Below are 23,858 nucleotides of genomic sequence, written 5' to 3' on the forward strand. Positions count from 1 at the left end.
GGTCAGCCTCAGTCAGGGCCACCAGCCTTCACTGTCCTGGACAGAGCTCTGGGTCACACCATATGCATCCTCCGTGAGGTGGGTAACTATCCCCCTTATATAGAGGAAGAAACAGGCTTAGAGATACAAGGTAACCAGTTGGTAAGTAGAACTTGCTAGTCTGCATAAAAACAACACCCACATTCTTCCCTACTGCAAAAAAAGTATCCACATATTTAAGACTCTTGTTTCCAAGGCATGCAATGAGGCCAATTAGGCCAGCACACCCCTAATTAACTACATTCGTGGGCTTCATCTTCCTAATAATCTTCATCTTTTTACTCTAAAACAGAAAGCCATCCTATTAGCACCATTCAAAATGCTTGGAGAAGGAAATGGCAACCCACTCTAGTGTTCTTGCCCAGAGAATTCCAGGGACAGAGGAGCCTGTCATCTTATGGGGTCGCACAGGGTCAGATACGACTGATGCGACTTAGCAGCAACAGCAAAATGCTTCCTTTCCCAGAGAAGAGGCTATTCTCCGATATTTTCTCAATCAACCTTATGAGAGCCTGGCACATTCTTTCTCAGTAACTGTAAGCAGCGTTCATCTGCAGCTCTTCATTTGCTGAACGCTGAATGGGTCAAGCCTCTTTGTTCCATGTCCTGGTGTCCTCAGGGGCCTGCAGCCCTTTTATGTTATTCCTCGCCTGGCCCAGCCAGAGACCAAAGCAGATGGTTCAGCTCTGGGGGTAGAGACCTCCTCTGGTTTCCCCACTCGAAGACCAGTTAATAACCTGTGGTAGTTCACGCTTCTTCCTTTTCCATACAAATAAGACCCAGAGCGCTTCTCGAGAAACCTCTTGCTTGCAATGTTTTGAAAACTTTTCAAACAACCATCACTTGCGTTTCCACTCAGCAGCTGAAGTATCAGTGTGGCGAGGTGGAAAGTCAGGGCGACATTGCTGTCCTGCAATTGCTGCATTTATTTCACATATCGGCAGCAGGATGGGCAGAAATGTTTAGGTGATTACTTCTTGATTGGTTTAGGGCTCTCTCTCACCCCATGCCGTCTTGTTCATCAGTAACTGGAGACAGCTGTCTACAAGGAATTTTTTTTATGGTGTTTTAATGTTATTTTATTTTCCTAAAATGCCAGTTGGACAGCCAAGAAAATTTCCCCTTAGAGTCCTCGGAGGTTGTTCTGAGCTGAAACCACCACCCCCATGGTGGGTGCTAAATGGAAATCAGTGTTATAAGTCAAATTAATATTTTAGGGAAGAAAATGTGTGAACCCACACCAGCAGGTCCGCCAGCATAATCTCAAGCGTTAGCCATAAAACTGCAGAGGAACGACTGAGGGCCAGCGTCATCCGTGGCCATCAATTAGGGAGCCAAAATCCAAGAGAGGGAGAGAATGAATAATGGTGATGAGGTCTCCATTCATCCACTGTGGCAGATTAGAAGGCCATCAAAAGGCAGGAGTGATGACATTTTTAAATGAATTCATTCTGTGAGAAGACAGCTGGGTGACAAGCAGTGGGTCAGGGCTTATTAGAAACCACAGCTGAAGCCGTAAGGAAAAAACAGAAGACACAATAGAAAAATAATGATGATGAGAGATAAAGCAGCTTGACAAAAGCAGTTTACAAAACTGAACGTACAATATTGTCCAATTTTTGAAAACGACAAGAGAGATACAGACAGGCGGGCAATAGGCATGAGTGAGTGCCAGGGTTTTTAAAACTGACTTTGCAATAGAATGTTCTGGAATTTAAAAAAAAAAAAAAAAAAAAACACAGACCCATCATCCTTACCCCTGCTGCTGCTGCTGCTGCAAAGTTGCTTCAGTCGTGTCCGACTCTTAGCGACCCCGTGGACTGTAGCCCACCAGGCTCTTCTGTCCATGGGATTTTCCAGGCAAGAGTACTGGAGTGAGTTACCATTGCCTTCTCCTCCCTACCCCTAGAGGTTCTGATTTATTAGCTCTGGTTTGGCATCTTTATTTTAAAAAGCTTCCCAGGTTGTTCGGATGTACCGTCAGCACTGAGGACCACTAGTACATATAGAGAAAAATTAAAAAACCAGAAATGGCTTTATGGGGTATTTCTGATTTAATTTTAATGTCGTTTTTCTGTGTTCCTACATATTGTTAACACTGTGAACATGCATTACATCTATGATCAGAAAAGCTTATTAATAAAAATTATAACTGAACATATTAGGAAAAATCACCCTAGGCAACAAGAAATAATAAAGACTAACATTTTGCTGAGAGCTAGAGATGCTCTTTGTCTTGTTTTTGTTTTGTTTTTTGGCAATTGGGAATGTCGGATCTTTGTTCCCTGATCAGAGATTGATCTGAACCCCTGCCCCCTGCAGTGGAAGCAGAGTCTTGACCACTGAACCACAAGGGAACCCCCAGACATTGGCTTCATTAATGTTGTACTTAGTCCTTACAACAACTCTGTGGCCGAGGCACTAGTATTTCAGCCTTATTTCTACTGACAAGGAAGGTAGAGGTCCAAGAGGTTCCAGCTCAGACACCAAGAGAGTAACAGACACACCACAAACTCAGGACCAATCACTAGAGAACCTGAGGCTCACCCTCACACGCTACTTTGTTCCAGTCGAAAGAAGTGATGAGGTGGTCCCTCCCCTCCATCACACCATCATGGGCCCTCTGGATCCAGGTCCTCACCTGTGCCTGCTTCTGGCTTCCCAGGGCTCATGGGAAGTTTCCTCTCTGAATTCCCATCAACGTTCTCCTTCTTCCAAAGACTTCCCACAGTTTGCTACCCCCCTCAGAGGAGAACTCTGTCTCCATGCAAGCTAGAGAGAGGGGAAAAAGAAAGAAGAAATTGAACACCACAGGATACTGACTGTCTATTAAGACATATTATAAGAATCCTTTTTTAAAAGTATTAATTGATTTTTTTTACTGGAGTGGAGAATGAAGAGGAGGTGCCCCAGGCAATTATACATGGGGATACAGATGTGAAATTCTACAGGGTTTTCCCCTGGGGAGATGATAGCGTGCTTATCAGGTTATTTCCCCATTTCACAGATGGTGGTGCCAAATTCTTAAGAAACTTCATGAAAGAGGGAAAAAAAAAAATGAGTTGATGCCCCAGCCAGAACCAAAAATCCTTTCTAGTTCACAAAAGGTTTGTGGATTTTAAAAGATTTTTTAAAAAATCAACAGCTATTTACCTTCATTCTCTTTCATGGTTAGGTTTCCAGATAAAACACAGTATGTCCTGTAAGATGTGAATTTCAGATAAGTAATTTTTTTGGTAAAAGATGTCCCAAATATGGGACATATTTATACTAAAAAATTATTGTTTAATTTTATTGATAGGTCAACTTTAACTGGGAGTCTTGTACTTTTCTGTGCTAAATATGACAGACCTATTTCATGAGAAACATGATTTTCTTTCTTCCTTGGACATGGTTTTTCCTTCTCAGCGTCATCAGCTCAGTGATTTGAAGAAGCATAAACCAGAAAATTGATCTCATCAATTGAGATCATCCTTTTGTGTCAAACAACCCACTGAGTCAACTCCTCTGGTAGTCAATAAGTGTTACATCTTCCAAAGGCTCACACACACACACACCCCTTATACACATGCATTCACAGACACCCACACACCTTCAGACATGCCCAGGCACTCACTTTCACATATATGTATACATATGCACACACACAGAGTACAAACAGATTTTAATTTCTCCTAACACTCTAAAATGCAGATCCCTCATTCTCTTTTCAGATTTTCACGGCTTTCCAAACACATTTTCTTATTTGTTCAAGGAGAAAAAGTCATGTCTCCAGCTTGCTTTATATGCCCGGCTACACTGACCAGGCTTCCCACAGAGATGGTTGGCAATAAGACCTCATCTTTTGAATTTCAGAAATGTTGAATTTTCTTTTCTTGCCACTGCATTAAACTGCTATTTTAGTATAAAGGGGATGACAGTTGTCTTAGGGTCAGATACTAAACACAACTTACTAACAAGGAAAAATACAAAACTGCAAATTGAAAACTTGAACCATGTAATAAAAATACTTGAAAATGAGAGAGAAGAAAAACTTTAAAATATTTTCAAGAAGCATAGTAGTTAAATGAATAATTCCTAGATTCAGCCTACTTGAGTAACTAGCTAGCCAAGTTACTTAACTTTATCTGTAAAGTAGAAATAACAACAGTTTCTATCTCATGGGTTGCTGTGATATTTAAGTAAATATAATTAAAGATGTACAAAAGAGTGGCCAACACACATTTTTTACTATTACAATTACCTCTTACTTGCCACACACAGGGTAGCCTCTTTACATACATAATTCCATTTGATTATCAAATGAATGTGAGCTTTGTAGACATGAAGAAACTGAGGCTCACAGAGGCTAAGAGTCTTCCCTGAGGTCATACAGCTAGCAGGCAACAAAGCCAAGATTTAAGTACCAATCTCAGTATAAAAACACTGTTCTCTTGATTACCCAGTTTTAAGATAACAAGCAGAAAATACACAGGCGGCAAGATGGTAGCTTTTCAAGGAGAAGACCTCTATGGTCATTGCTTCTGTGGAGTGCGGTGGGGGTGGGGTATTCGGAAAGGTTTGGACTGGTGCGTCAGGTAGAGTACCGGACCCTCTGTCTAGTTACAAACCTCACCCAAACATTTGCCAACCAGATTAGGACCCTACTTTCTTGTGACCTCTCCAAGTAAATCCCCAGGAGGTGGAAAGCCCTGACCCTGCCTCTGCCTGACTCTCTGTTTTAAGGCAATACAAGACAGGGCTGATCCCCCAGCACTGGGTGTGTTCTAGCAGCAGCCCCAAGGACTCGATCCTTTACTCACATTTGTCTACTCAGCTTCTCCACCTGGATATCTAAGACTCTCATCTCAGTCTTAAGTCCAAAACTGGCTTTACCTCCGGTGGCCCCAGTTCAACAGCTAACAACTCCCTTCTTCTGGTTGAGCAGACCTAAAGGTGTGGAGTTGTCCTTCATGTCTCTCTTTCTCGTGCCCTTGATATCTAATCTATTGGCTCATCCCTCATCCAGTCCTGATGGTTCTACCTTTAGAATACATCCAGAACCTGACCACCTCCCTCCATCTCCACCCCCACCATACGCAGTCTCTGCATGGCGTCTTCATCAGGACCATTGCAGCAGACTCCGCTGATCTCTTGCTTCCATCCTTGTCTTCTGCCATCATGTCATCCTCACACAGTGGCCAGAGTACTCTTGTTACATTTGCCTCAGATCGCCAGGCTCCTCTGCTCAAACTCCTCCACAATCTCCCACCTCAGAGGACCCGAGAAGCCCGTCATTATCCACAGCTCTCCCTCAGCTCTCTCGGACATCCCCTGGCACCACAATCCACAACCCTGTCTGTTCCAGCCCCTACCCCTCCACACCAGTCCTTGCAGGGGCTGAGCCAGCTCCCGCATTAGGCCCTTCACTCTCTGTCTGCTGGATGTACCCCACGAAGTTGCCTATATGACTCACTTCCCAGCATCCTTCAAACCACTGTGCTCCTCCATCCCCCTCTAGCAGAGAGGACCACCCTGACAACCTACATAAAACAGCGATGCACCAGCCTCACCTGGGCACTCCCTCCCCCTTAACCTGTCTTATCTTTTTTTCCCCACAGGATTTATCACTTCCTGATGTGCTCTATTCACCTATTTGCTTATTGTCTCCATCCTCTAGAAGGGAAGATCCAGGTGGATAGAGATTTTATCTGTGTTATTGTCCGCTATTTATGTAACCTCAAGGCCTAGAAGACTATTTATGTGCATGCAGTAGGTACACAATAAATATTTGACAAATGAGTGAATGGAAAGAGCCTCATGTCATCTGAACAGGGCACCTCTGCTGATTGCTTCAGCTTTCCTAAAGTCAGCCTTTGGAAAGACTCTTGGGACCTCCCTGGTGGTCCAGTGGTTAAGACTCCACACTTCCATTGCAGGGGATGTGGGTTGGGGAACTAAGATCCTGTATGCTGTGACATGCGGCCAAAAAAAGAAAGAAAAAAAAGACTCTCCACTCTGCATTCTTTTCCATCTTAGGAGTCAAAACTCCAGGGTGATCCTGACCAAATCTTTTCTGGCTGGAGTGCTACTGTGTTGAGTAGTTCTGCTCGGTTGGGTTGAGCAGAACAGGCTCATGGACAAAGCCACGTGCAAGGCTCCCTGCGCGTCTCTGGCTTCCCATGTGTTCTCGATGGAAACGTGTCTGGGGACACTGTTCTAAAGGCACCAGACCAACCAGCGCATGACGAAAACCTCATCACTCAAGTAGAGAAGAAAACAAGTCCATCCACCCCAATGCCCACTTCCATGGAAACTTGGCATTAGTTCAAAAGGCCAGAGCTGGCAACACTTTTGACTTTTATTATCCCCTTTTGTCATTCCAGGGATTGTGTTTACAGGCACATGCTGAGAGGAGGCAGCCTTTTGAATTGAATGCACCAAGCAGGAAACCTTCCAAAGCCCAAATTAATTATCTTCCGCAGCATCTAAATAATTATTATTTTGTGAGGAGTTTGCCAGTCAGAGACTTTGGCGCATCCATTAGAGACCCTGAAACCACGCCAAGGACTTAGCCTTTCACTGCAGAAATCCCTTTACCCCTCAAATAAGCAAGGCTGTTAGAGAAAAGCTTTGCTGATCCAGGTGGGAAGCCTCACCCAATCCTCTGGCTTCTGCTGCATCTCCTAACAGCTGAAGTGTTGCCTCCAGGAGCCTCACACAGACACTGAACACTGTGAAGGAGGAATGCTAGAGTATGCAGTTGCTAAATGTCCAAGGATCTGTTCCTAAAAGGATTCAGGTATATCCAATCACCTCTGTGTTGGTTAATCATTTCTCCAGGATTACATTGGCAAAACCATCAATAAGTCTAGAGTTCCTGTTAATGGGTCCCAGGTTCATGTACACACATGCTATTCACATGAAGAGGACAATGTCCGGTGGAAGTACATGAACTCTGTGTTTTTTCCGGCACTTGCATCAGCCATGTCCTCTCTAAGATTCCTGAACATTCAACCAGCACAAATTTCTAGATCGTTTTTAAAGTATATTTATGGACACTGGGGGCTCAGATGGTAAAAAGTTTGTCTGCAATTCAGGAGACCCAGGTTTGACTCCTGGGTCAGGATGATCCCCTGGAAAAGGGAATGCAACCCATTCAAGTATTCTTGTCTGGAGAATTCCATGGACAGAGGAGCCTGGCAGGCTACAGTCCATGGGTCACAAAGAGTCAGACATGACTGAGCAACCATCACTTTCACTTTCACGCCATACTGTAATTTGTCATCCATTTTAAGATGCACCTTTATGTTAGAGAAGGAAATGGCAACCCACTTCAGTATTCTTGCCTGAAGAATCCCATGGACAGAGGAAGCCTTACGAGCTACAGTCCATGGGGTCACAAAGAGTTGGACATGACTGAGGGACTAACTCATACATACATACATTATTTTATGTAAAGCTAAAAAAGACAACAATGCTGTCAATTAAATTAGAATAAACCATTGATTGTAGATTGGGTCCTGATCAGAAATAAGTTGTCAAAAATTGTGCATCTTATCAATACAATCATGTGTGTGTGTGCGTGTGTAGGGAGAAAGAGAAAGATGTAGTGGGGGAAAAAGAAAACTCATATAAGTGGTTTGGAGCAGTTTTGATATTTCATATTTTCACCATTTCTAAAATTAAAGAAAATTACTATATTGCTTTAAAAATCCACTTGGGGATTTTAATAGAATTTTTTATATTATCACCTGTACGAATTTATTTCTATCTTAGATTCTACTGAGCAGGCACCAAGTTTTCTAACATGAAAATGAATTATGTAATTGCTCTTTCTGCTTGCTCTTTTTGCAAAGGGCCAAACCAGGTTCAGTGTTGCTGCCTCAGCAGAGCATATACGATTAAGTAATGCAGTAAGTGGCCATCGTTCTAAGATCTTGAATTCACTCACTCACTCTTTCATGACTGCCTTCCAACCTCCGGTCAGTGGTAATTTTCTGAGTTTATCACTCGCTTCTCATTTACAGAATGAGAAGCTAGAACTAGATTGATTTCTAAGCACCTTTTCTGCTTTAACATTCAGCTTTACACTAACTGCAGTTCGACTTCTAAAATATAGGAATCATCTGGAAAACATTTAATGAGCATATGTTCAAGGCACTGTGGTTATTGCTTTTCATATAGTGTTTCATTTAACAGTTGAGGCAGCTCTGTGAGGTATAACAGATGTTACTATGACTATTTTACAGATGCAGAAGCTGCAAATAAATGCCGAGCAGGGTCTTTTGTTTTCTGTTACAGATTGAGTGACATATAATTCACATCCCATACAACACACCTTTTAAAGTGCAAAATTCAATAATTTTTAGTATATTCAGAGTTGTGCAAACAGTTCTTGTTATTGTTTAGTTGCTCAGTTGTGTCCAACTCTTTTGCAACCCCATGGACTGTAGTCTGCCAGGTTCCTCTGTCCATGGGATTTCCCAGGCAAGAATACTCGAGTGAGTTGCCATTTCCTTCTCCAGAGGATCTTCCTGACCCAGGGATTGAACCTGTGTCTCCTGCATTGGCAGGCGGATTCTTCACCACTAAGCCACTAGGAAGCCCATGCAAACCATGTACCCAAATCAATAAAAGCCATGTATCCTAATCAATATTAGAATCTTTAAATCACCTTAAAAAGAACCTCTGCCCCTTTCAGCAGGCATTCCCCTCATTGCCTACCCTCTCAGCCCCTGGCTACCATTAGTCTACCCTGTGTCTCTCAAGTTGCCTAGTCAGGATGTGTCCTACAAATGGGATCATACAATACAGTCAGTTCCCTTTGTATCCATGAGGAATTGGTCCCAGGAATTCCCACAGATGCCAACCCTAAAGGTATGCAAATCCCACAGATAAAATGGTGACGCACAGTGAATACAGTTGGCCCTCTAGGTGTATAGTTTCACATTTGCAGATTCAACTGATCATGGATATGGAGGGTACAATGTATGTGGTCCTTCCTAGTAGGGTCTTGAACCCAAGTCTTTCAGACTGCAGGATTATATACCATACTGCCTTGGTACCGGGTATTTTGAAGGACAGAGATAAAGTAGGATGCTAATACCTGCTCAAGTTTGAGTGAGAAAAGTGTTAGTCGCTCAGCTGTGCCCAGCCCTTTGCAACTCCATGTATTGAAGCCCACCAGCTCCTCTGTCCATAGAATTCTCTAGGCAAGAATACTGGATTGGGTAGCCATTCCCTTCTCCAGGGGATCTTCCTGATCCAGGGATCGATATGCATTCAAAACAAGAGCAGACATCCCTATCAAATTACTGATGGCATTTTTTGGAGATCTAAAATTTTGTAAAACATCTTAAAATTTGTTTGGAAACACAAAAGATCCCAAATAGCTAAAGCAGTTTTGAGGAAGAAAATGAAGCTGGAGGAATCAGGCTTGCTGGCTTCAGACTAAACTATTAAGCTATAGTAATCAAAACAGCACAAAGTCAGACTTATAGATCAATGGAACAGGATAAAATGCCCAGAAATAGACCCACGTACCCATGGTCAGTTAATCTATGACAAAGGAAACAAGAATATACAGTGGAGAAGACAGTCTCTTCAGTAAGTGGTGCTGGGAAAACTAGACAGTAACATGTAAAAGAATGAAAGAAATTAGAACATTCTCTAATACCATACACAAAAATAAAATGGATTAAAGACCTAAATGTTAGACCAGATACTATAAAACTCTTAGAGGAAAATATAGGCAGAACACTCTTTAACAGAAATTGCAGCAAGATCTTTTTGGATTCACCTCCTAGAGTAATGAAAAAAAAAGGGGGGTGGCTAATTAAACTTAAAAGCTTTTGCACAGCAAAGGAAATCATAAACAAAATAAAAATAGAACCCACAAAATGGGAGAAAATATTTGCAAAAGAACAAACCAACAAAGAATTAATCTCCAAAAGATAAAAACAGCTCATGCAGCTCAATATGAAAAATAACAAATAACCCAATCAAAACCAAGAAGATTTAGATAGACATTTCTCTAAAGAAACTGAAAGTCCTTCATTCGTGTCTGACTCTTTGCGACCCCATGGACTATATAGTCCATGGAATTCTCCAGACCAGAACACTGGAGTGGGTAGCCTTTCCCTCCTCCAGGGAATCTTCCCAACCCAGGGATCGAACCCAGGTCTCCCACATTGCAGGTGGATTCTTTACCAGCTGAGCCACAAGGGCCAAAAAGCACATGAAAAATGCTCAATATAGCTAGTTATTAGACATATGCAAATCAAAATACAATGGGGAAAAAAAACACAATGAGATATCACCTCACGCTGGTAAGAATGGCAATTGTCAAAATGTCTACAAACAATAAATGCTAGAGAAAGTGAAAGTGAAGTCGCTCAGTTGTGTCCGACTCTTTGCAACCCCATGGACTGTAGCCTACCAGGCTCCTCTGTTTATGGGATTTTCCAAGCAAGAATACTGGAGTGGGTTGCCATTTCCTTCTCCAGGAGATCTTCCCAACCCAGGGATTGAACCCAGGTCTCCCGCATTGTAGGCAGATGCGTTACCATCTGAGCCACCGGGGAAGTGCTAGAGAAGGTATGGAGAAAAGAGAAGCCTCCTGCACTGTTGGTGGGAATGTAAATTGGTACAGCCACCATACAGAACAATAAGGAGGTTCCTCAAAAAACTAAAAATAGAGCTACTGTATCATCCAGCGATCCCACTCTGGGGCATGTATCTGGAGGAAACCATAATTTGAAAAGATATATGCACCCCAATGTTCATAGTACTGTTTACAACAGTCAAGACATGAAAGCAACGTAAATGTCTATCAACAGATGAATAGATAAAGGCAAGGTACTACATGTATACAATGGAATATTATTCAGTCATAAAAAGACTGAAATAATGCCATTTGCAGCAACATGGGGGCTTCCTATGTGACGCTAATGGTAAAGAAGCCACTTACCAATGCAGATAATTACAATGCAATGTAAGAGATGGGGGTTCGATCTCTGGGTCAGGAAGATCTGCCGGAGGAGGGCACAGCAACCCACTCCAGCATACTTGCCTGGAGAATCCCATGGACAGAGGAGCTGGCAGGTTAGAGTTCATAAGCTGGCAAAGAGTCAGACACTACTGAAGTGACTTAGCATGCATACACGCAGCAACAAGGATGGACCTAGAGATTATCATACTAAGTGAAGTCAGTCAGACAGAAAAAGACAAATACAACATGATACCACTCATACGTGGAATCTAAAAAAATAATTCAAGTGAATTTATTTACAAGACAGAAACAGACTCACAGACCTACAAAATAAACTTATGGTTACCAAAGAGGAAAGGCAGGGGTGGGGGATAAATTAGGAGGTTGGGATTAACATAGATACACTAATATATATATACATATATATATATAATAGATACTCAAGAAGGACTTACTATATAGCACAGGGAACTCTATTCAATACTCTGTAATAACCTATATGGGAAAAGAATCTGAAAAAGAATAGATGTATATATATGTATAACTGAATGACTTTCCTGTATATCTGAAACTGACACAACAATGTAAATGCACTATACTCCAATATGAAATTACACATTTAAAATAATTAAGAAAATAAATGAAACAATAACAGACAATATAAGAACAGGGGAGACAAAAGTGTGATCGGACAGATCTCCCTGACTTCCCAGTTCTCTTGCTCTTCTCGGCCTGCATATGGAGGTTTAGGAGGTCCTCAGAGACACTTGGGTTCTGGGCAGGAACCCATGCCCACTCATTCTGAGGTTCACTCAGAGCTACAAAACTGTAAAGAGAAAAAGCAGGTAACTTTTCCCCTTAATGGCCAAAGAGGGGACAGACAGTGGTCTTGTTTCTGTACTGAGTCTTGAGCTGACAAAGCATTCCTCAAACACCTCTAAGCCACACTTGGGGCTCTCCCTTCCCAAACCCTAGCTGGAAGTTTCAGTCTTTGCACTCAAAGCACTGCAAATCTTCTCACCATATAGGCCAGCCCCTTTCCCTAATGTGTGGATGGACACAGGCTGGCACCTTGCAGAGGTGACTATGCTGGATATTCTCTATTTGTCCCACACGATCTTCTGCCTCCTCTCCCTGCTCTGGACTCTGAAGGCTGGTCTCTGGGCTCACCAGGCTCCCTTACTCTCAGGTTAGATCCAGGCAGCTGCTTGCAAAAGACAGGAGGGCAAGAAGATGGAGAGCTTGGGGTCTTTAGTCTCTGGCCCCTCTCTCTTGGCTCCAGGGCTAGTAGCAGCTACTTTCTCTTGCTAGCTTCCAGATATCTCACCATCCTTTGATAGTTCCCTTCAGTTCAGTTCAGTTCAATTCGGTCACTCGGTCATGTCTGACTCTTTGCGACCCCATGGACTGCAGCACACCAGGCCTCCCTGTCTATCACCAACTCCCAGAGCTTACTCAAATTCATGTCCATCGAGTCAGTGATGCCATCCAACCATCTCATCCTCTGTCATCCCCTTCTCCTCCTGCCTTCAATCTTTCCTTAATCTTTCCCAAATCTTTGAAAATCCTCTCTCCATTAATTTTTCAGTTAAGTTTTTCTGATTGTGTCATCTGTTTCTGCTAGGACAGTTAGCAGCCTTCAGATATAGCTACTGAGAGCTATATGCATGCATGCTCAGTTGCTCAGTCATGTCTGACTCTGTGACCCCATGGACTGTAGCCCTCCAGGCTCCTCTTTTCATGGAATTCTCCAGGCCAGAATACTGGAGTGGGTTGCCATTTCCTCCTTCATGGGATCTTCCTGACCCAGGGATCGAATGTGGATTCTTTACCACTGAGCCACCTACAAAGCCCCACTGACAGCTACAGCAGCCTTCAAATAATTGCTCCAGAAGGGGTAGGCAGAACTAGCTGTCTATTTATCAACTTTCCTTCAGCCTTAATGGGCTTCCCTGATAGCTCAGTTGGTAAAGAATCTGCTTGCAATGCAGGAGACCTCGGTTCAATTTGTGGGTTGGGAAGATCTTCTGGAGAAGGGATAGTCTACCCACTCCAGTATTCGCTTCCCTTGTGGCTCAGTTGGTAAACAATCTGCCTTCAATGAGGGAGACCTGGGTTGGATCCCTGGGTTGGGAAGATCCCATGGAGAAGGGAAAGGCTACCCATTCCAGTATTCTGGCCTGGAGAATTCCACAGACTATATAGTCCATGGGGTCACAAAGAGTCGGACAAGACTGAGCTTCACTTCACTTCTGCCTTCATAATAATAATAATAAACCCACTTTATTTGTAGCTGGACATGTAGCTACTCCTAATGAAGATCTATTTTCTCAGCCTCCTTTGCAATTAGCTATGGCCTTATGGCTCAGTTCTGCCTGGTAAGATGTAAGCAGAAGTCAAATGTAGCAGTTTCTGGGAAAGCTCAAAAGAAAGCTAATGTTGTTTGACCTTTTCTTCTATGTTCTTTCCATTACTACTTGAAACATGGTAATGATGGTTAGAGTTCCAGTAGTTGTCTTAAACCATGAGAATGAAGGCTATACCTTAGTGATGGTGGGATGGGATATCTGAAGGAGCTTGGGTCTCTGCGTGTGTAGAGTTCCCACACCAGCCTGGACTGCCTATTTCTGATCTCTTGTACAACCCATGCTTGCTTATGCCACTGTTATTTTTGGCTGTCTGTATGATGCAGCTGAGTTCAGACTAAAATTGGGGAGTGAGATTGGAAAAGAAGTGTAGTTTAGCAGAAAGAACTTTAGGCCAAAGGCAGAAGATACTAGTTCAACCTGTAGTTCTTCTACTAAGAGCTCTAGAATCTTGAGAAAATCACCTGGCCTTCCTGAGACTCAATTCCCTATCCATTAAGTTGGAAAAATAGTATCCACTTAACATGATCATTGAGAAGATTACATAAGATAACATATGTTTCAGTGTGTGGCACACAGCAAGCACATGGTTTTAAGTGTATGGATCTAGAGTTAACCTGAGAGTTGTAATCCTGCCTCCACTCCTTACTAGCTGTGTGCCCTTGGGAACTGACTTGGCCTCAGTTCACTCATCTTTAAAAGTGCATTATAATAATACATGCCTTACAGGGCTTCCCTCGTGGCTCAGATGGGAAAGAATCTGCCTGCAGTGTGGGAGAACTGGGTTCAATCCCTGGGTCAGGAGGATCCACTGGAGAAGGGAATGGCAACCCCCTCCAGTCTTCGTGCCTGGAGAATTCCATGGACAGAGGTGCCTGGCAGGCTATGGTCCACAGTGTCACAAAGAATTAAACATGAATGAGCAACTAACACTTTCACTTTCATAGGACTTTGAGGATAAAATTAGAGAATTTGTGTAATTACCTTATTTATTACCTAGCACATAGTAAACATTCATTAAATGAGTAAACTACTGCTATTATTATTTTCTGGTCATCATCCTCTAATCATTTTTATATATTCTTATAAGGATTATTTTCATTTTAAGTCTTGGATTGCATATTCCTATGACAAAGGAATGTCTATATACTGTTACAGCCTTTACAGCTCCAAGCTCAATGCCAGACCCAGAAGTACTTAATTAAACAGCTCGCAAATTATCTTGCATGATTCAGCTGAGGAGGTCCAGTTTTTCAGTGAAGTTGAGATTCCTGTTCTCAGGAAAACAGCTAGATTTACCAAAGAGGAATGAGATGGGGAGGGGCTGGGAGAAGAGGCTGAGAAGCTGTTGAGATTTCAGAATTAGTAGGGCATTATATAAATCAAGGGGGCTTCCCTGGTGGCTCAGATGGTGAAGCGTCTGTCTGCAATGCAGGAGACCTGGGTTCGATCCCTGGGTTGGGAAGATCCCCTGGAGAAGGAAATGGCAGCCCGCTCCAATATTCTTGCCTGGAAAATCCTATGGATGGTGGAGCCTTATAGGCTACCTTCCACGGGGTCGCAAAGAGTTGGACATGACGGAGCAAGACCTCCTCCTCCAGTATATAAATCAAGAGTCCTTGTTGCAGACAACAGAATTCACTCTGGTTGGCTTAAGTAGAAATAAGTACATGAAAGAAGCTAAAAAGCTCACAAAATCTTTGGGAAGAATCAAGCTTGAATGCAATGCAGCCAGAAAAAAATGCCCTACCACAACATGGAGCTGTTTTAATGCAAGCCCACAAAGAACCAAGTGCTTCTACCTTGGAGCTTTAACAGAGAATCTGCTTTCCTTCCCTCCCTCCCTCCCTCTTTCTGGACTCAGCTGCCTTCTTGCATCTAGGCCTCGTAAGTTGGCAGAAACTATCACAAGTCTCAGTCTATCTGCGAGGGAGTCTAAGAATGTAGATTTTAGCTTTCTTGACAGAAAGGGGTTGGAATATGAGTTTATTGAGTCAACTTATAGTATCTGCCACATAAATTTTAGGACTTTCTGTTTGCCTATGGATTCATCAGTGTGATGTGTCAGAAAGACCATGAGGTATAGTGAAAAGATCACAGGCCATGATAACAGAAAAAATGTGCTTCTTTCTTTTCTTTGGACACACCAAATCTGTTCCTATCTTAGAGTCATTGCCTATGTTCATCTTTGACCTGGAACTCTCTGCCCCTGTGACTTCTCATGGTTCATCCACACTTGTCCTCAAGTTCCAGCATGACTGTTACCTCCTCAGAGAGGCCTTCCCTTACTACCCATCTACATGATTCCATCTCACCCAGCCTCCCATCGTGTCATCCTTTTATTTTCTTTTTTTTTAATTTATCTGCTATTTTCTTGTTCTTTGTTGTTATTGTTGTTTTTGCAGTCTGTACTCCTCTTACCTCTAAATAGAATGGAAATTCCATAAGAGCAGAGACTTGGTCTATCTTATTCACAGCTTTACCCCTGGAGTCCTGAAGAGTGGCTGACACATGACAATAACATTTATTTCACTATATATATAGGCTTCCCTGGTGGCTCTGATGGTAAAGAATCTGCCTGCAGTGTGGGAGACCTGGGTCCAATCCCCGGATTGGGAAAATCCCCTAGAGAAGGGAATGGCAACCTGCTCCAGTATTCTGGCCTGGAGAATTCCATGGACAGAGGAGACTGGCTGGTTACAGTCCAGGGGGTTGCAAAGAGTCAGACATGACTGAGCAACTTTCACTATATATACTTATATACATACATACGTAAGTCTGGCTCTAGAGCCTGAGCATGCTAAATATAGTAGGCTAATTTTTGGATACATATGTGAATGGACGTCTTTGAGTCATCTCATTGGCCCTCTCTGTTATATTTAACACTGCTAATTATCTCTTTCTCTGTCTCCTCACGGGCTTCTCGTCCTTAATCCCCTTGTCCCCTTCCTTTACCTGTTGATGTTCTATAGACTTTCATCCTGTATCAACTGCTCTTTTTACCACATGCTCACCTTGGGTTTTACTCAGCATCATGATTGAATGCCCATATTTTCTGTTGACGAGTCCCAGATCTACCATCAATTTCTAGTGCTGATTCTCCAAGGGGGACAGAATTAAATGTTCTTGGCTTCCTGGACATCACCATTTGAGCATCCTTTATGCATCTCAAACTCAACAAACACAAAGTTGACTTCATCTGCTATATGTAATCAAGTTAGCATCAGCCAGTCTGTGGGGAGAGTGCCATTTCATCTTCTCCCCAAAATAAAATCTGCTCCTTCTCCACATCCCCCATCTCAGTCAACATCACCACCATTTAGCCAGTCTTCAGGGCCAACAACCTGGAATTCACTTTAGAATTCCTCCCCACCCCCTTCTCATAGCCAATCTATGACCAACTCTTGTGGATTCTACTACTTAAATAGTTCTCTAATCCATCCTTTCTTTCTATTTCTGCTCCCAGCAGGATTTCTACTTTTCCTTCCAAGAATATATATTGCAATTGTGTCCTAACTATTCTACCTGTCTCTGGTCTTGCTCCCTCAAATGTTTCTGAATAGCACTGGTATGATCGAACTACAATAAAATTTTGTTTGCTCTAAGCTACACTCTGCAGTGGCTCTGGCATTCATTGCCCTTGGGATAAAGTTCCCACTTGTTAAAAATCAACCTTGACCTGGCCCTTGCCCACATCCCAAGTCTACATCAAGCCCCTTCCCTATTTCCGACCTTCACCAGCATCTATGCTGCAGAAATGACCAGTTGGGGACTTCCCTGGTGACTCATTGGTTGAGAATCCACCTCCAGTGCGGGGAACATTGGTTTGATCCCTGGTCTGGGAAGCGCCCACATGCTGCAACTGCTGAAGGCCCTGGACCTAAAGCCTGTGCTCCACAACAAGAGAAGCCACTGCAATGAGAGGCCTGTGCACCACAAGCAAAAGTAGCCCCAGCTCACCCCAACTAGAGAAAGCTGGCACACAGCAACAAAGACCCAGCGCATGCAAAAATAAAAACAAATAAATACATTTAAAAACAAACGGCCAATTGGCCAGTTCACTGCTTTTCCCCAGCAAAGCCCATATATAGAGGCCTGTTTTGCTCCTTGTGGAGTAGGGATCAGGGAAAGTCAGTCAGCTGGAGAGGAAAGGAAACGTTATGGTAGCTTTTCGGTCCCTTAATTTCTTCTTGAAGCCCAGCTGCAGTCCTGCCATTTCACTTCTCCAGACACTCCAAGAGCTTTATAATTCAGCTCCTTTATTCACTTCTGGCTCAAGTTGTGTCTGCTATTTGAAACCAAGAGAGTTTGAACAAATGCACTGATGAACTGAAAGAAAAGGCATCTGTTTACATAAGGTGATTTGTATGAAAGAGCCCCCTCACCGGAAGAGGGAGAGGACTGGGGAGGCTGGCCCAGCCAGCCCCGGGGATGCGTGTCTGAGCAGCGAGTGCAGCAGGAGAAGCTGCAAACACATGATGGAGACTCTATTTCACCGAGCCTCCCTCCTGCAGAAGCAGAGCTTCTGGGACCAAGTGACCAAGCACCACCAGGGCAGAGCCTTCTCCATCTTCTGTAAGGGAAGCAGCTGTGGCACATTTAGGGCTCCAGGGAACATGGAACTGCTCTGGCATCTCCAGGATGGCTGTCTGGGGATCACAAAAGAGACGGTACTCTTGGCTCAGTCCTCGGTGTTATCACCTTGGACATCAGCAGCATGGGCGTGGAAATGCACACTCCCCAAATGGCTCAGTGGGCAACAGATATCTTTGAGGGGAGGTGATCCCGGCACAGGAAGAAGACATCATGAATGTCCCTTGGTAACGGTACTGGACAGACTGGTTTGCAATACAACCACTGGGGAATCACAAAAATAACTGAACGAGACTTGGATGGGAACACTCAAGGCTCTGAAACTTGAAGATGTGAGATGAATTCAGCAAAATGTGGGTACCACCATTAGTGGACCACCACTGCAACCCTGAGGTCAGGGAAATCTGAGGAAATTGAAGGTCATGGTATTAGATCTACTTAAAAATTGTTTTAAGTGAAGGAATAAAATAATCTAGGAAAACTAAGTTGGAATTATCTACAAGATTTTCCTTCAAAGCCTTGTCTAGGACTCATAAGATGTTTATGAAATGTCATCCACTAAAAGAAATGGTTTATAATTTAGTATGCCGAGATTTTCCTACTAACTCAACGAAGTAGAAGAGGACATAGAAAGCTTGTATTCCAGGGTTACCAGTCTGAATGTCCCCTTTATAAAATTAGGATCTCTGGGTAGTTAGCCATAGAGATCTTGTCAATTATTCTCAATCTCATAAAGAAGTAGATAGACATTTTTATAACCTTACTTTTAGTTCTGCATTTCACATGGAGTGCTTGACCCAATTGTGAAATGACACATTTTCCACAGCCTGGCTGGGATAAACCTGACTGAACATATAGTAAATCAATTCACCCATGGAATGGATGTCAACCTAGCCTTAAAGAGAAACTTTCTCTCTAAAGAAACTTTGAGCTCAATTGATACTTAATACACCTTTTAGATCTTCAGTTCTCTTCCATTCTTGTAAGTGATAATACTGAGTTTCAAATTGAAGTTGATTAGTTATAAAAATCTTCATTTATAACATCCTAACTATGTTTACAGACATTTTTATAACACTCAGGAGACACAAAATGCAGGATCATTTGTTCATTGGAAGATGACGACTTGGGGAATTAAAATGTTTCTCAAACATAAATTTTCTAGTAAATGAAATCCAGAAATCAAACTTCCTATGTGAAAGGAGTCGCTCAAAGCAATTAACAAAACCTTCTGAGACAGATGTCATCTTTTCCCTATTTCACAGATGAAGAAACTGAAGCTTGGGACTTCTCTGGTGGTCCAGTGAATAACACTCCATGTTCCCAATGCAAGCGGACTGTATCTGATCCCTGGTCAGGCAACTAGAACCCAGATGCCACAACTGAAAGCTCACGTGCCGCAACAGAAGATTCCATGTGCTGAACTAAAAGATCCTGCGTGCTTCAACTAAGACCTGGTGCAACCAAATAAATAAATAGAAATAATATTTTAAAATGAGAAGAAAAGAAAGAGAAGTGTGGAGAACCTAAGTAATTTGCCTAAGAACCCATAGCTAGTAAGAGCCGGGCAGGGATTTAAGACAAACTGACTAGAGAAACCAGATGTGATATCAGACTATGTGCTAGCTCTTTCTTTAGCCAGTATGTGTACCTTTGGGCTGTTTTGGTGCCAACTCTGATCCCATCTGTATGTGACCTTGTCCTTCAAGCATGTAACTGCTTCTCTAGGAAGTCTAACTGACCTAGGATGAATTAGTGTCTTCACTATGGGTTTTTTATTTTAACATGACCAAGTAATTCCTTAATTCTCAGCAGACACTGGCTGGGTCCTGAGTGTCCTAAATTAACTCATTTCTGGCACTATCTACCTGGTGTGAGATTCCACAGGTTAAGGGCTCAGTCCAAAACACTCCCTCTTCCCTACCCCCCAACTTCAGATGCCAATCACAAATTCAGGTTGTGCCCTGAGCTTCTGATTTACTAGCTAGAGATCACAGGTTCCTGAGACTGAATGCTTGGGTTTGATTAACTTATTAGAGCAACTCACATAAGCATTTTACCTGCTAGATTACTGGCTTATTAGAAAAGGATATAACCCAGGAAGAACCAGATGGAAAAGATTCACAGAGCAAGAGATGTGGGAAGGGGCTTGGTCTCCTAGCACCAGTCTCCTAGCACCTCCTTATGATCACCAATCTGGAAACTCCAAATCCCGTCCTTCTGGTTTTTCTATTTGTTTGTTTGCCACACTGCATGGCCTGTGGGATCTCAGTTCTTCAACCAGAAATTAAACTCAGGCTGCAGAAGTGAAAGCACCCAGTCCCTTTGATTCCTATGGAGGCTTCACTACATAGGCATGCTTGATGAAATCTTTGACCATTGGTGAATAATTCAACCTCCACTTCCTCTCTCCTCCCCAGAGGCAGCGGAAGGGAGTGGAACTGAAAGTCCCTTTCTTCAGAGAAGGGGTTAGATGCTTGAAAGATAAGACCACATATAGATGGATTCAGAGTTGATACCAAAATAGTCCAAACGGCTGTGGTCCATTCCCCTGGCAACCACCCTCCATCCTTAGGTGCTTTCCAAAAGTCATTTCATTAATATAAACTCATGTGTGACTCAAAAGAGTTTGTTGTGAATATGGAGACACCTTTATCACTTAGAGAAGTCCAAGGATTTTAGGAGCTCAGTGCCAGAAAGGAGGACAAAGACCAAATATATATTTCTTATTATAAATCACAGCTTTCATGTTTAAGTTGTGGGGACATTAACTGGAAAAACCCCTCAAATGCACCTACTCTCAGTGAGTTCTTTATAATCAAGACTTGAAAAACAACCACCGGCAAAAATATTAGGGAAGCACAAGGCGGAGGATTACCAGTATCAAGGACCTACAATATGCCAAGAAGTGAAAGTGAAAGTCACTCAGTCTTGTACGACTCTTTGCAACCCCATGGACTATACAGTTCTCGGAATTCTCCAGGCCAGAATGTTGGAGTGGGTAGCCTTTCCTGTCTCCAGGGGATCTTCCCAACCGAGGGATCAAATCCAGGTCTCCCATATTGCGGGCGGATTCTTTACCAGCTGAGCCACAGGGAAGCCCATTATGTGTCAAGCCCTGTGCTAAGAGCTTTAAATGCATTACCTCATTCATGTTTGTAACAACACAAGAACTGACTGTAACAACACAAGGACAAAGACTATCAAAGGGTCAGTTAGAACAATCAACAGTGCTGAAGAGCAATGACAATGCAAGATATTAGAAGACGTCAACAGCCTAAGAGGAGACAGAATAGGAAGATGGTCCTTGGGAAGAGCCTCAAACAAATGGATCTAAATTCTTCTTAATTTATATTTTGAATGGGTATTATATGCAAAATTCAAAAGATACAAAGAAAGTCTTCTGACTATTTTATCTAATCAAAATAGTTTATTGATTGGGACCATAACTTTTTTGTCCCAAGAGTTTTATAATGGACATTTGATATTTGCGTCTGCTCCACATCTTTTCTTTGTAGTTCTTTTATATTGTGAATTCTCCTTTCCATAGATAGAAACAAAGATAACACATATCCTGAAACCCTTTGCTGCTAGGATATAGACATGTGACTATATTCCAATAAACGCCAAACCTAAGCAAGACTGGGAATACAAGCAAAAAAACTACACATTATTCTCTTGGTAAGTATGGCCCTGGGGGATTTGCCTTTCTGCAGGAACTGCAGTGGGGGCACTGGTTGTTAGTCCAGGCTTTATAGATGTTGAGCATCCCCTGCCTGGCAGCCACAGCAGGACTTCTGCTAGAACACTCCGATGGTGTGTTCAGACATTTGGGATATCATTGGACATTTCTCCTGGATGCTTTGCTTCTGAATGTTTGACACGCAGGCTTTGTTGTTGGCCTTCCCAGAAATTCTAGTTAATACCATGTCATGAAGTTCTACTGAAACTAGATAGAATGGATTCTTTCTTTGAAAGACATCACAAGGTACTGGGAATCCGGTTTAGATTAGATGACTGGTTGGCTCAGAAAGCAATGAGGGGACTTCCCTGGTGGCTCAGTGGTAAAGAATCTGCTTGCCAATGCAGGAGACATAGGTTCAGCCCCCTGATCCAGGAAGATCCCGCGTGCTGCAGAGCAACTAAGCTCGTGCACCACAGCTACTGAGCTTGCACTCCAGAGCAAAGCCACAACGACTGAGCCCACACACTGCAACTCCTTAAGCCGACACACCCTAGAGCCAGTGCTCCACGATAAGAGAAGCCACTGCAATGAGAAGCCTGCATGCCACTAGAGAGCAGCCCCTGCTTGCCACAGTTAGACAAAAGCCTGCACAGTAACATGGACCCAGCACAGTCAAAAGCAAATAAATAAAATAATTTTAAAAAAAGAAAGCTGTAAGGATGGGATGCAGGTAAAACAGTGGCACCCAGTGGTAAAAGAGTCATGAAAACTATTGCAATACAAATTAGGATAATGCTGTTTCTTCCTCAGTTTACACAGACACATCACTAGATTATATCTCAGGATGCCACAGTTAGAGTGAGGCCGGCCCCTATTCCCCAATCTCCCCACTATTAGGCAGGATTTGTAGGGTTGAAGAACCTGCCCTACATCTCCTGAGCTTCTCAGAGAAATCAAGACTGTAAACAGGGCTCAGATTATTTGGAGAAAATGGCTGAGAAGATCTTTTTTGAAGAGGTTTCTGCTCTAAGTCTTTTCTCCTTTGGACAAGGGTGGAGGGTGCTTGGTGCTATCAAGCCCGGTGAAAGAAATTTCCAGTAGACCACTGAGTAAGTTGCAGCAGCCCCCTGCAGCTAGAAGACACGGAGGACCAGGGTCTGACTAATGACCAAGAAAGTGCGATCCAGTTGTGGAATGAAGTCCAGTCTCTCCAGCAAAATGTCAAATGTTAAGAAGGGCCGGTTAAGTGCTCTGGAGAGAGCAGAACCAGGAAGGCTGTTCCACTGGAATCATCGGGCACTCTCGGAGCTTGCTGGGGCCAAGGGAGGGGATTTCCCATGACTACTTGCGGGTTGCACAGGAGAAAGCCTTGGATCCTAACGATAGGTCTTTATAGACAGACCTTGACGATCAAAGCTGAGCATGTACTGCTGGATATCCAGGGGCTAAGGAAGGAGTTGAAAGGAACCAGCCAGAATAGAGATTTGTCCTACTGAGGGAATTGCAGGAGAGGAGGACGGCAGGGAGCATTAAAAATCCCTGGGCCAGTACGCGGAGGGAAGGATCCTCCTGAGTCAAACTATGACCCCCTGGGGGTCACCAGCTTTAATCATCTCCAAGGCCCAGAGAACATGAAGCCATAGATCAAGCCATATCTCACTGGCCTCTTTCCCTCTCATCTTACCCTATCTTCAATCTGAGAGAAAAAGAAAATGATAGCTAGCAGGTAGAGGTGAAGGTCGTCGAGGAGAGCAAGAGAAGCTGACAGAAGTTTCATCTCGAGGGAGGGGAAGATCACCTCTCCTCCTCCATCCCTGAAAGAAATTGAAAGAGTTGGTGGTAAACATAAAAGTGCATTTTGTGTTCATACTGAAGCTTCACAGGTGGCTCAGTGGTGAAGAACCAGCATGTCAATGCAGGAGACACAGGTTTGATCCCTGGGTCGGGAAGATCCCCAGGAGTAGGCAATGGCACCCCACTCCAGTACTCTTGCCTGAGAAATCCCATGGGAGAGGAGCCTGGTGGGCTACAGTCCATGGGGTCACAAAGAGTCGGACACGCCTGAGCGACTAAGCGCAAGTACACACACACATCCGGTGGCAAAACTGATCACCTACGGTCACGTAGAATGAAATGTCAGGGAAAGCAAGGCTCTGGTGGGTGGAGAAGGAAGGAATACAAAGGCTCTCAGGTGAGAAGTTCC

At 43.3% G+C, this 23,858-nt stretch overlaps 1 protein-coding gene across 1 annotated transcript in view; it reads right to left on the bottom strand.

The window, feature by feature from the left end:
* Positions 1 to 2,680: 2,680 nt before the first annotated feature.
* NDUFA12 (NADH:ubiquinone oxidoreductase subunit A12) overlaps positions 2,681 to 23,858 on the bottom strand; it is an 88,831-nt gene continuing 67,653 nt past the window's right edge. Inside the window, exon 4 of the mRNA XM_065934225.1 lies at positions 2,681 to 2,811. Coding sequence (XP_065790297.1) covers positions 2,784 to 2,811 — 28 coding nt within the window. The 3' untranslated portion in view covers positions 2,681 to 2,783. The remainder of the gene's footprint in view (positions 2,812 to 23,858) is intronic.

The sequence above is a fragment of the Muntiacus reevesi genome, chromosome 4, assembly GCF_963930625.1.
Source record: "Muntiacus reevesi chromosome 4, mMunRee1.1, whole genome shotgun sequence".
Lineage (NCBI taxonomy): Eukaryota > Metazoa > Chordata > Mammalia > Artiodactyla > Cervidae > Muntiacus > Muntiacus reevesi.